Source organism: Bufo gargarizans, chromosome 11, assembly GCF_014858855.1.
Source record: "Bufo gargarizans isolate SCDJY-AF-19 chromosome 11, ASM1485885v1, whole genome shotgun sequence".
NCBI lineage: Eukaryota > Metazoa > Chordata > Amphibia > Anura > Bufonidae > Bufo > Bufo gargarizans.
Window position 1 is genome coordinate 81700462 of NC_058090.1, and position 14543 is coordinate 81715004.

The 14543-nt window shown below is 43.6% G+C and overlaps 1 protein-coding gene across 1 annotated transcript in view; it reads right to left on the bottom strand.

Moving 5' to 3' along the window:
- The window catches only part of LOC122921718 (receptor-interacting serine/threonine-protein kinase 4-like), a 51931-nt gene extending 38821 nt beyond the window's left edge, over nt 1-13110 (bottom strand). The window contains exons 1-2 of the mRNA XM_044271906.1: nt 12880-13110; nt 9049-9367 (exon numbers count right to left, since the gene is read on the bottom strand). Coding sequence (XP_044127841.1) covers nt 9049-9367; nt 12880-13013 — 453 coding nt within the window. The 5' untranslated portion in view covers nt 13014-13110. The remainder of the gene's footprint in view (nt 1-9048; nt 9368-12879) is intronic.
- Between the last annotated feature and the right edge of the window lie 1433 nt (nt 13111-14543).

Consider the following 14543-nt stretch of genomic DNA (forward strand, 5'->3'; position numbering starts at 1 on the left):
TGTATATACACAGAGAGAATTACCTCAGAGAAGACACATAAGTCACCGTGAAGACAGCAGCGCATGTGACTGTATCCTAAACTGATCATTGGTCCGGGAATCAATGGGGGAGCCTCCTACATCACCATATCTTATGTGAGCATGCCATTACTAAAGATGGCCACTATTTATTGACTGCGCATGCCTCAATCGGGATATGGTCACATGACCAATCACGTGACCCACCGATTTGTTGCAGAAATACGGCACAGAGCGGAGGTATGTATGTATACTCCAGGTGTGGTGTTTATGCAAATGTTTGTCAAATATGGCAGATGGCGCATAGGCCACCCTTATATCACAATCAAAAGTATGTTAAATACAAGAAAGCCATGTTGTCCCTATCTCCAGATAATACGTAAAAAAATACTAAATACATTAAGTATACAACAGGCTCTTACTATCTAAGAGAATACAGAGGCTAAATGTGCCACAACTAAAAGGGGCTTCATTCCATTAAATGAATAAATACAGTATATATCAATTGATTATACCGTAAATACATTGATTATATAAATAAAGTGTATTAAAAATGTGCTAAAAAATCCTAGTAATAAAAATATATATGGAAAAAACCCAATAAATTCATACAGGTAAATATTGTAACCATGATTAAATGTTACCACAAATCAATCAAAATGAATTAATCAAAAGCAAATTGTGCTTATACATAACTTATAATAGGTGAGGTGAAGAAAAAAGGAAGACCATGTGCCGGAGCCATAGTTATAGGTACCGGGACATGTCAAATAAGGTAAGTGATAGTGCCAAGCGTGATGAGTGACCAAACCGTGGAGTGAATACCTACCTCTGATACATACCCGAGTGTCCAAGCATATGCGCACGCGCACACAACAATATGCGCGCCCGCGGAACAGCGTATCTGGTAACGCGGTTTTCAAGAGAGAGGTTATAGCAACAGGGCAATAAAAAGGGCGCAGGCTCGGGCGATGGGCACTAATCGCAATGAACTTCTACATACGAAGAAACAGTCCAAAAAGGTGGATTGTGTAAGATTTATTACCACCTAAAATTGCAGGTCATAAGAAATATGCGAAATATTACAGAAGTTTTGGCCAATTCTACTCTCAGATGGGACCTTAAAGAAACACCTTACCCCACAACCATCTATAACGTATAGGAGATCCAGAAGTTTAAGGCCTCTTTCACACGGGCGTCATGAATTTGGGCCGGATAAGATGCGGGTGCGTCCTGGGAATATGTGCGATTTTTCAGCGCGAGTGCAAAACATTTTTATGCGTTTTGCACGCGCGTGAGAAAATTCTGCATGTTTGGTACCCAAACCCGAACTTCTTCACAGAAGTTCGGGTTTGGGTTAGGTGCTGTGTAAATTGTATTATTTTCCCTTATAACATGGTTATAAGGGAAAAAATTTGCATTCCTAATACAGAATGCTTAGTAAAATAGTGCTGGAGGGGTTAAAAAAATTTTATAATAATTTAACTCACCTTAATCTACTTGTTCGCGCAGCCCGGCGTCTCTTCTTTCTTCAGGACCTGGGTAAAGGACCTTTGATGACATCACTGCGCTCATCACATGATCCATGTGACGGACCATGTGATGAGCGCAGTGACGTCACCACAGGTCCTTTTCCTCCTGCACAGCAAAGAAGAAGAAAGAAGAGAAGCCGGGCTGCGCAAACAAGTGGATTAAAGTGTTATAAATTATTATTTTTATTATTTTTAACCCCTCCAGCACTATTTTACTTAGGCATTCTGTATTAATAATGCTATTAATTTCCCTTATAACCATGTTATAAGGGAAAATAATAATAATCGGGTTCGCATTCTGATCATCTCCTAGCAACCATGCGTGAAAATCGCACCGCATCCGCACTTGCTTGCGATTTTCACGCAGCCCCATTCACTTCTATGGGGCCTGCGTTGCGTGAAAAACTGCACAATATAGAGCATGCTGCAATTTTCACGCAACGCACAAGTGATGCGTGAAAATCACCGCTCATCTGCACAGCCCCATAGAAATGAACGGGTCCGGATTCAGTGCGGGTGCAATGCGTTCACCTCACGCATTGCACCTACGCGGAAATCTCGCCCCCGTGTGAAAGAGGCCTAAGGGATATGCTTGTCCAAAGCCATCATAGAGGTGAGCAATTGGGGAAAATATTTGGATCAAAAGGCCCAAAATGGCGATGTTCCCCATGTGGAAGATGCAGTTGCATGTCCCAATATACTCAATATGTGATTCTTTTCGGGATGCTTCTGGACAAAGAACATATAAGATCACTCACCAAGTAAACTGTACATCAGTAGGGGTAATTTACCGTGCAACATGCCCCTGCGGAAAAATTTATATTGGTATGACTACGAGGGAGGAAGAGTACGAGAACATGTGTTGGACATTATATCTGCGAAAGATGAGGGATTCTGCTCACATCTAGAGTCACTACCACGACATGTCAAACTTAAACATGAAAGTGATCCTAATGGATTGAAGGTGAAAGCCATCGATCGGCAATTGGAAGAAAAAACTTGCACATTAGGTACCCTATCCCCTCGGGGTTTAAATGAATATAATAGTTTTGTTCCTTTCTTATAAAATATACTACCCCTTTGGGATAGGATATAGGCATTTAGGGCCCCTTTTGGTATAGTCATTTGATATATGGTTGTTGTTTTTTTAAATGGGTTTTATCATTATTTTAACTCTCTTATGTTTCGCCTCTCTTTTCCCCCTTTTTTTTTGATAAATACGATACATAGTTGCGATTATGTGGGAGACATCTAGGCGACATATGGGACATTGTGCTAAAAAAAATAATAAAAATTTGAACATGTAATTCCACTTGGGATTTTCATGATATGGGTATTATCACAGTATGTGGTATGGGACGCGTGTGGGTGCGTTGGCATGTGCGGGCGCGCATATTGTTGTGTGCGCAAGCGCACATGCTTGGACACTCAGGGTATCCCTCCACATATATTTTCTTATGCTTTTTGGTTATTTAGTAGTAAGTACTTGATTTATTGTGTACAGTGTATAGTTGTATGAATAATTATTGGAGGTAGGTATTCACTTCACGGTTTGGTCACTCATCACGTTTGGCACTATCACTTACCTTATTTGACATGTCCCGGTACCTTTTACTATGGTCCGGCACATGGTCTTCCTTTTTTCTTCACTTCACCTATTATAAGTTATGTATAAGCACAATTTGCTTTTGATTAATTAATTTTTGATTGATTTGCATAAACACCACACCTGAAGTATACATACATTCATACCTCCGCTCTGTGCCGTATTTCCGAGACAAATCGGTGGTTCACGTGATTGGTCATGTGACCATATCCCGATTGAGGCATGCGCAGTCAATAAATAGTGGCCATCTTCAGTAATGGCATGCTCACATAAGATATGGTGATGTAGGCGGCTCCCCCATTGATTCCCGGACCAATGATCAGTTTAGGATACAGTCACGTGCGCTGCTGTCTTCACGTGACTTATGTGTCTTCTCTGACGTTTTCGTGGTAGAGAGGAGGGAATACTTTTTTAGCCAATGATCGCGACTATATGCGATCAGATAGGCGGATCTTTCAGGCACATGATCGGTACGTAACGGATGTCACTCAGGTGTCGGGAATTATAGGTAATTCTCTCTGTGTATATATAGACCAACCAGCCCACTGCTCCTCACTTCCCCTGACAAAACGCGTTGGGTAAGTGAGGGACACTGAGACGGGTGAGGATGTTTGTATGCTTTGACTGTCATTGATTTAGTAAGGTGCACTTTATTTATTGCAGTCACACTGGATTTATCAATGTGTACTCCTATACATTTTGGGAATTTTATATACCGTATTTTTCGCACCATAAGACGCACTTCTTTCCCCCCAAAAGTGGGGGGGGGGGGAATGGCAGTGCGTCTTATTGGGCGAATGCTGCCATTTTAACATCCCAGCAGGGAGGGAGGAGGAGATGGAGGCAACTCACGGCGGGGCCCGATGCAGTTTACTGTACTCTTGCACCGGGCCCCGCACACACGTATTCAGATATAAACTGTAGGCAATTGATATGTTAACTGTAGGCAATCCATATTTAAACTACAAGGTAGCGCAATCCGCGCACCTTAGTACTCACTATTGAACGCCTGTACTTGCAGGCAGGCTGGCCGGTCACACACTTCCTCGCGGTGCAGGCTCCGCCTGCTTCATTAATAAAGTGGGCGGGGCATTCGCCGTGAGGAAGTGTGTAACCGGCCAGCCTGCCTGCAAGTACGGGCGTTCAATAGTGAGTACTAAGGTACGCGGATTGTACCTTGTAGCTTTAATATGGATTGCCTACAGTTTACATCTGAATACTGGTGTGTGCGGGGCCCGATGTATTAGAGTACAGTGACTGCACCGGGCCCCGCAGCCATTTTAACACCAGTTGCCGGCCCCCACTTGTATTAGGGTCACTATTTACTGTACACAGGGACACTGTTATGGGGGATATCTGTGGATGACACATATATAGCATAGGATGCTATATATGGTGATCGTAGGTGAGGCCTGCTGTAGGCATAAAGCACCTCCCAGTATGTCAGTGTGGGAGAGAGAGTACTGGGTGTGATTTTGAAACAGAGGCCTGCTGAAAGAGGGTCGCAAGGCCAGAGTCAGGCGGACTTCTGGGCCACAATCTGATGTTCTTGTAGTCACAGCCTAGAGGCTGCTGGACTGTTTGGGCTGAGAAAGCCGCACCTGAGGCAGTGTGTGAACTGTGCTATGTAGGTGAGTCAGGGAGACAGGTTATTTGTATTAGCAAGTGCCTAGACGGGCAGGTGCTTATTTTGTATCATTTATGTTTGTGCTGGTGCCAAATAAAAGTGTTGTTTGGACCTTAATCCGGGTGTCCTGAGGAAGTATATGGTTACGACCCCCTGAAAGAAAGGCGATCCCTTACAATATATACAGTACAGACCAAAAGTTTGGACACACCTTCTCATTCAAAGAGTTTTCTTTATTTTCAGGACTATGGAAATTGTAGCTTCACACTGAAGGCATCAAAACTATGAATTAACACATGTGGAATTATATACATAACAAACAAGTGTGAAACAGCTGAAAATATGTCATATACTAGGTTCTTCAAAGTAGCCACCTTTTGCTTTGATTAACTACTTTGCACACTCTTGGCATTCTCTTGATGAGCTTCAAGAGATGGTCACCTGAAATGGTCTTCCAACAGTCTTGAAGGAGTTCCCAGAGATGCTTAGCACTTGTTGGCCCTTTTGCCTTCACTCTGCGGTCCAGCTCACCCCAAACCATCTCGATTGGGTTCAGGTCCGGTGACTGTGGAGGCCAGGTCATCTGGCGCAGCACCCCATCACTCTCCTTCATGGTCAAATAGCTCTTACACAGCCTGAAGGTGTGTTTGGGGTCATTGTCCTGTTGAAAAATAAATGATGGTCCAACTAAACGCAAACCGGATTGAATAGCATGCCGCTGCAAGATGCTGTGGTAGCCATGCTGGTTCAGTATGCCTTCAATTTTGAATAAATCACCAACAGTGTCACCAGCAAAGCACCCCCTCACCATCACACCTCTTCCTCCATGCTTCACGGTGGGAACCAGGTATGTAGAGTCCATCCGTTCACCTTTTTCGGACTGACTGACCTTCATTTCTTAAAGTAATGATGGCCACTAGTTTTTCTTTACTTAGCTGCTTTTTTCTTGCCATAATACAAATTCTAACAGTCTATTCAGTAGGACTATCAGCTGTGTATCCACCTGACTTCTCCACAACGCAACTGATGGTCCCAACCCCATTTATAAGGCAAGAAATCCCACTTATTAAACCTGACAAGGCACACCTGTGAAGTGAAAACCATTTCAGGTGACTACCTCTTGAAGCTCATCAAGAGAATGCCAAGAGTGTGCAAAGCAGTAATTAAAGCAAAAGGTGGTTACTTTGAAGAACCTAGAATATGACATATTTTCAGTTGTTTCACACTTGTTTGCTATGTATATAATTCCACATGTGTTAATTCATAGTTTTGATGCCTTCAGTGTGAATCTACAATTTTCATAGTCATGAAAATAAAGAAAACTCTTTGAATGAGAAGGTGTGTCCAAACTTTTGGTCTGTACTGTATATATACAGTCATGTGAAAAAATTAGGACACCCTTTGAAAGCATGTGGTTTTTTGTAACATTTTTAATAAAAGGTTATTTCATCTCCGTTTCAACAATACAGAGAGATTAAAGTAATCCAAATAAACAAAGAAAACTGAAGAAAAGTCTTTTCAAGATCTTCTGTAAATGTCATTCTACAAAAATGCCTATTCTAACTGAGGAAAAAGATAGGACACCCTCACATGTATTCCCTCTTAAATTGGCTCAGATCTCACACAGGTATATCACACCAGGTGCACATAATTAGTAGATCGTTACTCTGCATGTTGAATGAGGCTTGCCCTATTTAAACCTCAGACATTTAGTTTGGTGTGCTCCTGACTGTTGAAGTGAGAGTGAGCACCATGGTGAGAGCAAAAGAGCTGTCAGAGGACTTCAGAAAAAAGATTGTAGCAGCCTATGAGTCTGGGAAGGGATTTAAAAAGATCTCAAAAGATTTTGAAATCAGCCATTCCACTGTCCGGAAGATAGTCTACAAGTGGAGGGCTTTCAAAACAACTGCCAACATGCCCAGGACTGGTCGCCCCAGCAAGTTCACCCCAAGAGCAGACCGCAAGATGCTAAAAGAGGTCTCCAAAAACCCTAAAGTGTCATCTCGAGAACTACAGCAGGCTCTGGCTACTGTTGATGTAGAAGTACATGCCTCTACAATCAGAAAGAGACTGTACAAGTTTAACTTGCATGGGAGGTGTGCAAGGAGGAAACCTTTGCTTTCCAAGAGAAACATCGAGGCCAGACTGACATTTGCCAGAGATAAAGTTGACAAAGACCAGGACTTCTGGAATAATGTTCTTTGGACAGATGAGTCCAAAATTGAATTATTTGGACACAACAGCAGAGGACATGTTTGGCGTAAACCAAACACAGCATTCCAAGAAAAGAACCTCATACCAACTGTGAAGCATGGAGGTGGAAGTGTCATGGTTTGGGGCTGCTTTGCTGCAGCAGGACCTGGTCAGCTCACCATCATAGAATCCACGATGAATTCTACTGTGTATCAGAAGGTGCTTGAAGAACATGTGAGACCATCAGTTAGAAAATTAAAGCTGAAGCGGAACTGGACCATGCAACATGACAATGACCCAAAACATACTAGTAAATCAACCAAAGATTGGCTGAAAAAGAAGAAATGGAGAGTCCTGGAATGGCCAAGTCAAAGTCCAGATTTGAATCCCATTGAGATGCTGTGGGGTGACTTGAAAAGGGCTGTACGTGCAAGAAACCCCTCAAACATCTCACAGCTGAAAAAGTTCTGCATTGAGGAGTGGGGTAAAATTTCCTCAGACCGATGTCGAAGACTGGTAGATGGCTACAAGAACCGTCTCACTGCAGTTATTTCAGCCAAAGGAGGTAACACTCGCTATTAGGGGCAAGGGTGTCCTATCTTTTTCCTCAGTTAGAATAGGCATTTTTGTAGAATGACATTTACAGAAGATCTTGAAAAGACTTTTCTTCAGTTTTCTTTGTTTAGTCGGATTACTTTAATCTCTCTGTATTGTTGAAACGGAGATGAAATAACCTTTTATTAAAAATGTTACAAAAAACCACATGCTTTCAAAGGGTGTCCTAATTTTTTCACATGACTGTATACCAGTATACACACACAAATTATATACAGATAAAATTATGAAATAAATATAACTAATAAAAAGCTGGAGACACCAGTAGATAACGTATATAGAATATTAATGTATAATGTATTATTCAATAGGTACTGTATAAATATTTAATTATAAAACTGAGTGGAGGGGGTTAAAATAACTTTGTTTAGCATAAAAGCCACCACAAAAATTATCATCAATTAGCATAAGAACACCCCTCATTGACATACATTGTACACCATATATAGTCTCTTTAAACTTTAAGTAGAACAGATGTTATACTTGCACAGGTTCTATACCAGGGATCAGCAACCTCCGGCACTCCAGCTGTTCTGAAACTACAACTCCCAGAATCCTCCTTTCACTTCTATGGGAGTTAAAAGAACAGCCACGAAAGTGTGCATGCTGGGAGTTGTAGTTTCAGAGCAGCTGAAGTGCCGAAGGTTACTGATCCCTGTTCTATACTGTCTAGATGGAAGTTCCCTGATAAGGTCACTAGGGGGCACCAGAGTCCTATGGAAATAAGGAGTTACAATTACTACAAAATGGATCGTTTTCCTAGTTACTGATACAACAAAGAAACCAAAAGGAAGAAATATATTATATGGACTATTCAGTTTTAATAAAAAATAGTCCATACTGGTGTCTCCAGCTTTTTCTTAGTATATAGATATATATATATATTATATATACTGTATATATATAATTTATCTTATATACTTTTTATTATATTTTTTACTATTTATGATCTTTATATACAATTTGAATGGAATTTTTGAATGATGTATTTTATTCATGGAAGTCTGGTTTGAGTCTTACTATGTTTTGAAGTATTCTCCCTATTCTACTGAATGAACTAAAAAGGTCACATGGTTGTAAACAAGCCCTCTACCTCCACTGGGCGACTTTTAACCTTTTTAACTGTTGAACAAACTCTGTTGTCTGTAATGTTGGTTGAATCTGACGAAGGGGCCTGTGCGGCCCAGAAACTCGTTTTCCTGCCGATAAAATAATTTATACCTTCCTATTACTCTTCGTTCCTCAGATCCACGAAGACGAGCATCGCCACTTTTTTTTTCACTGTGTCCCTCTATTAGATTATTTAGTATGACAAGTGCACTTTAGTCCGATTTTCACACAAGACTCGCCCCTTCAATTGTATGGATAAAAAGGGACAGGACATTTGCGCCATCCATGGCTGGACCACAGAAAGGTTTTACAACACAGGTTCTGTTCTTTAGAAGGTGCACACTAACCTGAACATCTAAGGACTTGTTTAATAAGACATTATGGGGCTTCAGATCACGATGGATGATTGGCGGTTCCAGAACATGGTGAAGATAATTCATACCCAATGCCACTTGGTGAAGAATCTGAAACCTCACTGCCCATGGTACATGTTTAATGTGTTCAAAAAGAGTCCAAACTGAACCGTATGGCATGTACTCCATGACCAGGCCATATTTAGAATGTTTTCTCCCTTCTGCCTCGTATAAGCCAAGCAGACGAAGAACATAGGTGTAATTTGCTCGGGACATCATCTCTTTCTCTTTCATGAGGCTTTCTGAATCAGCACTGAAATAAAAAAAGAAGGAGTTCTGGAAATGATCACAGAAGTACATTACGCTTCGCTCACACTGCTGTCAGAGGAGTCTCACCAGGTTTGACGGTAAATATAGAGCTTTTCTTCCTGTCAAGATGAAGAAAACCATGACAGAACCCTACATATACTAATATAAGTCAATGTGGTCCATCAGCCACTGGCAGTATCCATTTTTTGACAGATTCAGCAGAGCATTTTGGCTTCCATTTTAAAAATAAACCACCATGGAAGAGTGACCTCAGCTATAAAAGGGGTGTTCCAGCTAATCAAAAATACTTTGCAGAGGAGACAGAGAAGATACTAGTACTCTCCTCCTCTGATCCCCCAACTCTGCCATTCCATCCATCGTTGCACCTGTTCCTGATGAACTCAACTTGTGACTCCTGTCCTGACATGCAGGAAAAACACAAAAATGGCCTATCAGCCAATCAATGGCTGCAGTGTGGACGGCTTGCTTACAGGGCACAGTGATTGGCTGACACGGCACAAAATAATCCCAAACATACCCATAAAGTGCCCTGGAAACAATAGCAAACTATACCCAGATAACAGTGCTCAGGTTCTAGGTTTCAAGGCCAAGCACCAGATGTTCGGTCTAACTGTGAATCATCCCAAAGATGGTGGTAGAGGGTGGTTCCTAGATGGGTGAGGTCCCAGGAGACGTTACGCTTGGGACGCCGCTGATTTATTGTAGATTTTGCATCATGTTTTACCTACTCCTGTCAAACCTATGGTAAAGTCTGCATGTGAATCCAAATATCATTGGTTTTACTACAGATTTTTAAAAGGTATTTGAAGGGACTGTCCAGAATTTCATTTTTGATGACGTCCTATCCTCTTGATAAGCCATCAATTTCTGATCGGCTGAGGTCCAGAAATCTACTCCGCTGATGACAACTGTTGACACTGGAGCTATCCCAAAACATCTGATCATCGGCCGTTGAGATGTTGATAGCTCATCTTGAGGATAGGTTGTCCCCTTGATCTAGTGCAGGAGGTGGGTGACAGAAGAACTCTAGCAAAATTAACATCACTGTTAGACAATGTCTCCCACCCCACGCACGAAGCTGTTGTGGAGCTGGAGAGCTCCTTTAGTGACACAGACTGCTGCATCCTAGGTGCACGAAGGAACGTTATCGTAGGTTCTTCCTCCCAGCAGCGGTTAGGATTTATAACCACCTCTGTTCCCAGAAACCCAGTAGTGAATTCTGTGTTATGTTTTTCTTGTATTTTTACTCTTTCATTTCTAAATACTCTTATTTTTTCTCCTGTTGTTAATGTGATAGCTGCTGTTATGCCAAAATTTCCCCACTGAGGGACAATAAAGAGATTTTCTTCTTCTTCTTCTAAAGCTACTTTCACACTAACGGGACCTCCGGCAGGCTGTTCCGTCGGGTGAACAGCCTGCCCGATCCGTCCTGCCACTAGTGACCGTGTGCCCTTGGACTGCCGCTCCATCCCCATTGACTATAATGGTAGCGGTGCGGAGGCACGGCGAGAGGCTGTCGGAATAAATCGAGAGGCTGCCGGAATAAATGTCGGACATGTCGTAGTTTTATTCCGGCAGCCTCTCGCCGTGCGCTGCCGTGCCTCGCCGGAACTCCGCCCCCGCCCCCATTATAGTGAATGGGGACGGTGTGGCAGTCCGGAGGCACAAGGTCACTAGCGGCAGGACGGATCCGACAGGCTGTACACCTGACGGAACAGCCTGCCGTAGGTCCGTGCCGCTAGTGTGAAAGTAGCCTAATAGAGAATTTCCTTTTAAAAGGAGAAGGGCGTTAATTAACCCTCCAAGCCTGGAGGACCTCCAAGTCTACTAGAACTTAACTTTCTTTGCTAAAACTTAGGTTGGTACTTAAGGGGACTGCACAAAGATGAGAAACCTGATGTACATCCTCACCCCCATCGTTGAGGGGGACACCATTATAGAGGGCAAAAATAGAGTTGTGTGATCAAAAACTGCAACAGCCCCCTCCACCACCACATGCAATTTACAATACTGGAGTCTTCCTGTGTAATCTTTAGGACCCCTGAGGAATTAGGGTCTGGGGTGATTGCTATAACTTATCCCCTAAAATTAAGACCCTGAACTCCAAAATTGTTTTACGACACCCGTGTGGAACCACTCTTGGTGCACTTTGCACCTTGGGCTTGACGGTGGTCATTCAACAATTACGAGCCATCATGGCGGGCAGGGTAACCTGAAATTGTACCATGATGTGTCACTGTGAAAACCAGGCCTTTAAAAAGTGGTTTTACGGATCAGACAACACCTCTGTCACACGCATGTGGTGCTCTGCAAACAAGTAGGAGAGTGAGATGTATAGGAGAACCTTTATTGAACACCACTAGTAACGTACTTTTAGGCTTTGTTCACAGGTAGCAGCTTGACAGTAAAAGGTGTGGTATTGCTGGTATTAGCTGCAATATTGCACATCCCTTAAAGGGTTTCTACCACCTCATTTGGACCTAATTAGCTGTCAGACACTAGCGATCTGCTAGTGTCGTCTCTACCTAACCATGCTATTCTAAGACCTTTGTGTGCAGCTGTTACACTAAAAAAACTACTTTTATTGCTATGCAAATGAGCCTCTAGGTGCTATGGGGGCGTCTTTTCAGCACCTAGAGGCTCCGTCTAGTCACCCTGTATTCCGCCCCCGCTCGTCTGTCAAGCCCGCCCATCTCCTCTAGATTGCCAGCCTCCATCTCATCCGTCAGCCGAATTCTCGCGCCTGCGCCGTGTGCGTCTGTATTCAGCGCAGGCGCAGTGACTGTCTGAACGCTCCCTGCGCTGGCATCTCCACTGCGCCTGCGCCAATTACGTCAGAGTGCTCCGAGGAACAGATGGCGCAGGCGCAATGGAGATGCCGGCGCAGGGAGTGTTCAGACAGTCACTGCGCCTGTGCTGAATACAGACGCACGCGGCGCAGGCGCGAGAATTCGGCCGACGGATGAGATGGAGGCTGGCAATCTAGAGGAGATGGGCAGGCTTGACTGATGAGCGGGGGCGGAATACAGGGTGAGTAGACGGAGCCTCTAGGGTCTAGGTGCTGAAAAGACGCCCCAATAGCACCTAGAGGCTCATTTGCATAGCAATAAAAGTTGTTTTTTTTAGTCTAACCGCTGCACACAAAGGTCTTAGAATAGCATGGTTAGGTAGAGCAGATACTAGCAGATCTTCTGACAGCTAATTAGGTCCAAATGAGGTGGTAGAAACCCTTTAACAAGCTTATTTTAGCTGAAAACTGTGCAATTTCAATTTCTGAATTAAAGGGATATTCTAAAAACATTTACAGTCGATCTTTTGGCAGGAACATCCCAAAAAGTAATTGCAAGTTAACTATTAACCCTTATATATCTCTATACACTTTGCCCTCAAAGGGGAAAAAAACTAAGTTGACAGAGACAGTGACCTCAAGGAGCAAGATAGCAGAGTGTGACAGCACGTGATCTCCAGGCTCCGCCCACCCGGCCCGCCACTTACGCGCTGTCTCTCAGAGTGTTCTTCAAGGCGATGTCCATCCCCAGCTTGGTGCTACGCCCCCTGTAGACCACCCCGAAGCCCCCGCTGCCCACCAGCTCCAGCTGGGACAGGTCCCCGGGCGGCAGAGGCTGCATCTCCCGGGGGCTGTGTGCAGAGTGTAAAGGTCCGGAGCCGCTCCTCTCAGCGCTGGAGACCGGTGGGCGGGAGGCGGGAAAATGCCTTGTGAGGGGAGGAAGGACAGGCGCCGATGTGACACGTATCTCCCCTCAGCAGCCTCTCTGCTTAGGAGTTTGAGGCAATTTTATTAAATTTCGACCTCTAAAACATAAATCCTGACTGTTTTTTGTCATTCTTTACCTCATGAAAACCATTTCTGACAGAATTTTTTTTAGATTTCAGTCAAATTAAGCTGAAAAATATACCCTGCGAAACCCATTTTCCGTAACCGGAAAGCACTAGTGCTGCTCAAAGGGCTACGAGCTATTTCTGTGGACTCCCTTGTGAAAGTCGTCAATGGGAGGCTGTACTGCCATCCATTCCGCCTCGGCAGCCTTGCTAACCAGAATTTTTCTTTTGATCAACTTATCCCAACGTCGCAGACAGCCAACATTTTTTACGGACGTATTGGAAAACCATAATGAGCGATAAAAATTATAAGTAATACATGTCTATAGCTCAATATACTGTGTAAGTTAGCAAGTTAATTGTTTTCCGACCCGGTGCCGCCCCCCCCCCCCCCCCTTTCTCTGCGCCCTCAAGCAGCCGCTTGGGCTGCCTTATGATAGAGCCGGCCCTGAATATTCTTATAAGATCCCATTACCAGATTGGTACCACTTGGAACCGAACCCGAGTTCGGGAAATGGTTATTTACAGTATAAATCAATTTCTGAAGTTATGCGAAGTCTCGCGGGACTTCGCGAAGTAATAACTTTGGCTCATCGGAGCAAATACATTCTAATACTGTACGGAGCGCAGTATTGAAACAAAGTTTTTTGCGAATTGACTTCGGATGTTTCATCCAAAGTCGACTCGCTCATCCCTAATCACCAGCCCCAGAAAAATCACGAACACATCTATTTTTTTGATAGATACAGGAAAAAAATTGCCTACTTCTGGACAGTTGGCAACCCAGCGCCTTGGGTTAGTCCCGTGCGTGTTGCGAGACCATGGCAAGAAACCACGTGTTGTTTCTGTGCAGAATTCGAAGGAAACCGTGACAGACCTGCTGCATTTACGGTGGATTTTTAGAAACTTCTACCCAGCTGTCACCCTTCGTTTCTTCTAGGACAATGAAAAGCTTTACAGGCTCCGTCCGGTTTCCTTCTGAACCAACCTGCGTATGGTTTTATCGTTTAAGATGTACAACCCATGTTGGAGACTCTAGGCTTCATGTGGATTTCTGGAAAACTGTACCACCCAATGGTGACCTTGCGTTGTGAAGAAAGCCTAGGATAACTTTTCAGCCTTCTTGTTTATTAGAACAGCCTGCTGGATTTATAGAAGGATACTGCCATTCACCTCTGGACCCCATTGACTATAATGGGATCTGGCCAGCTTCCAGCATGAGTGTCGGGTTTCGGCTGGGCACTCATGACGGAAACCAGCAGGATCCCATTATAGTCGATGGGTTTCAGCAGTTAACGGCAGTATCTTGCCGGTTGTTC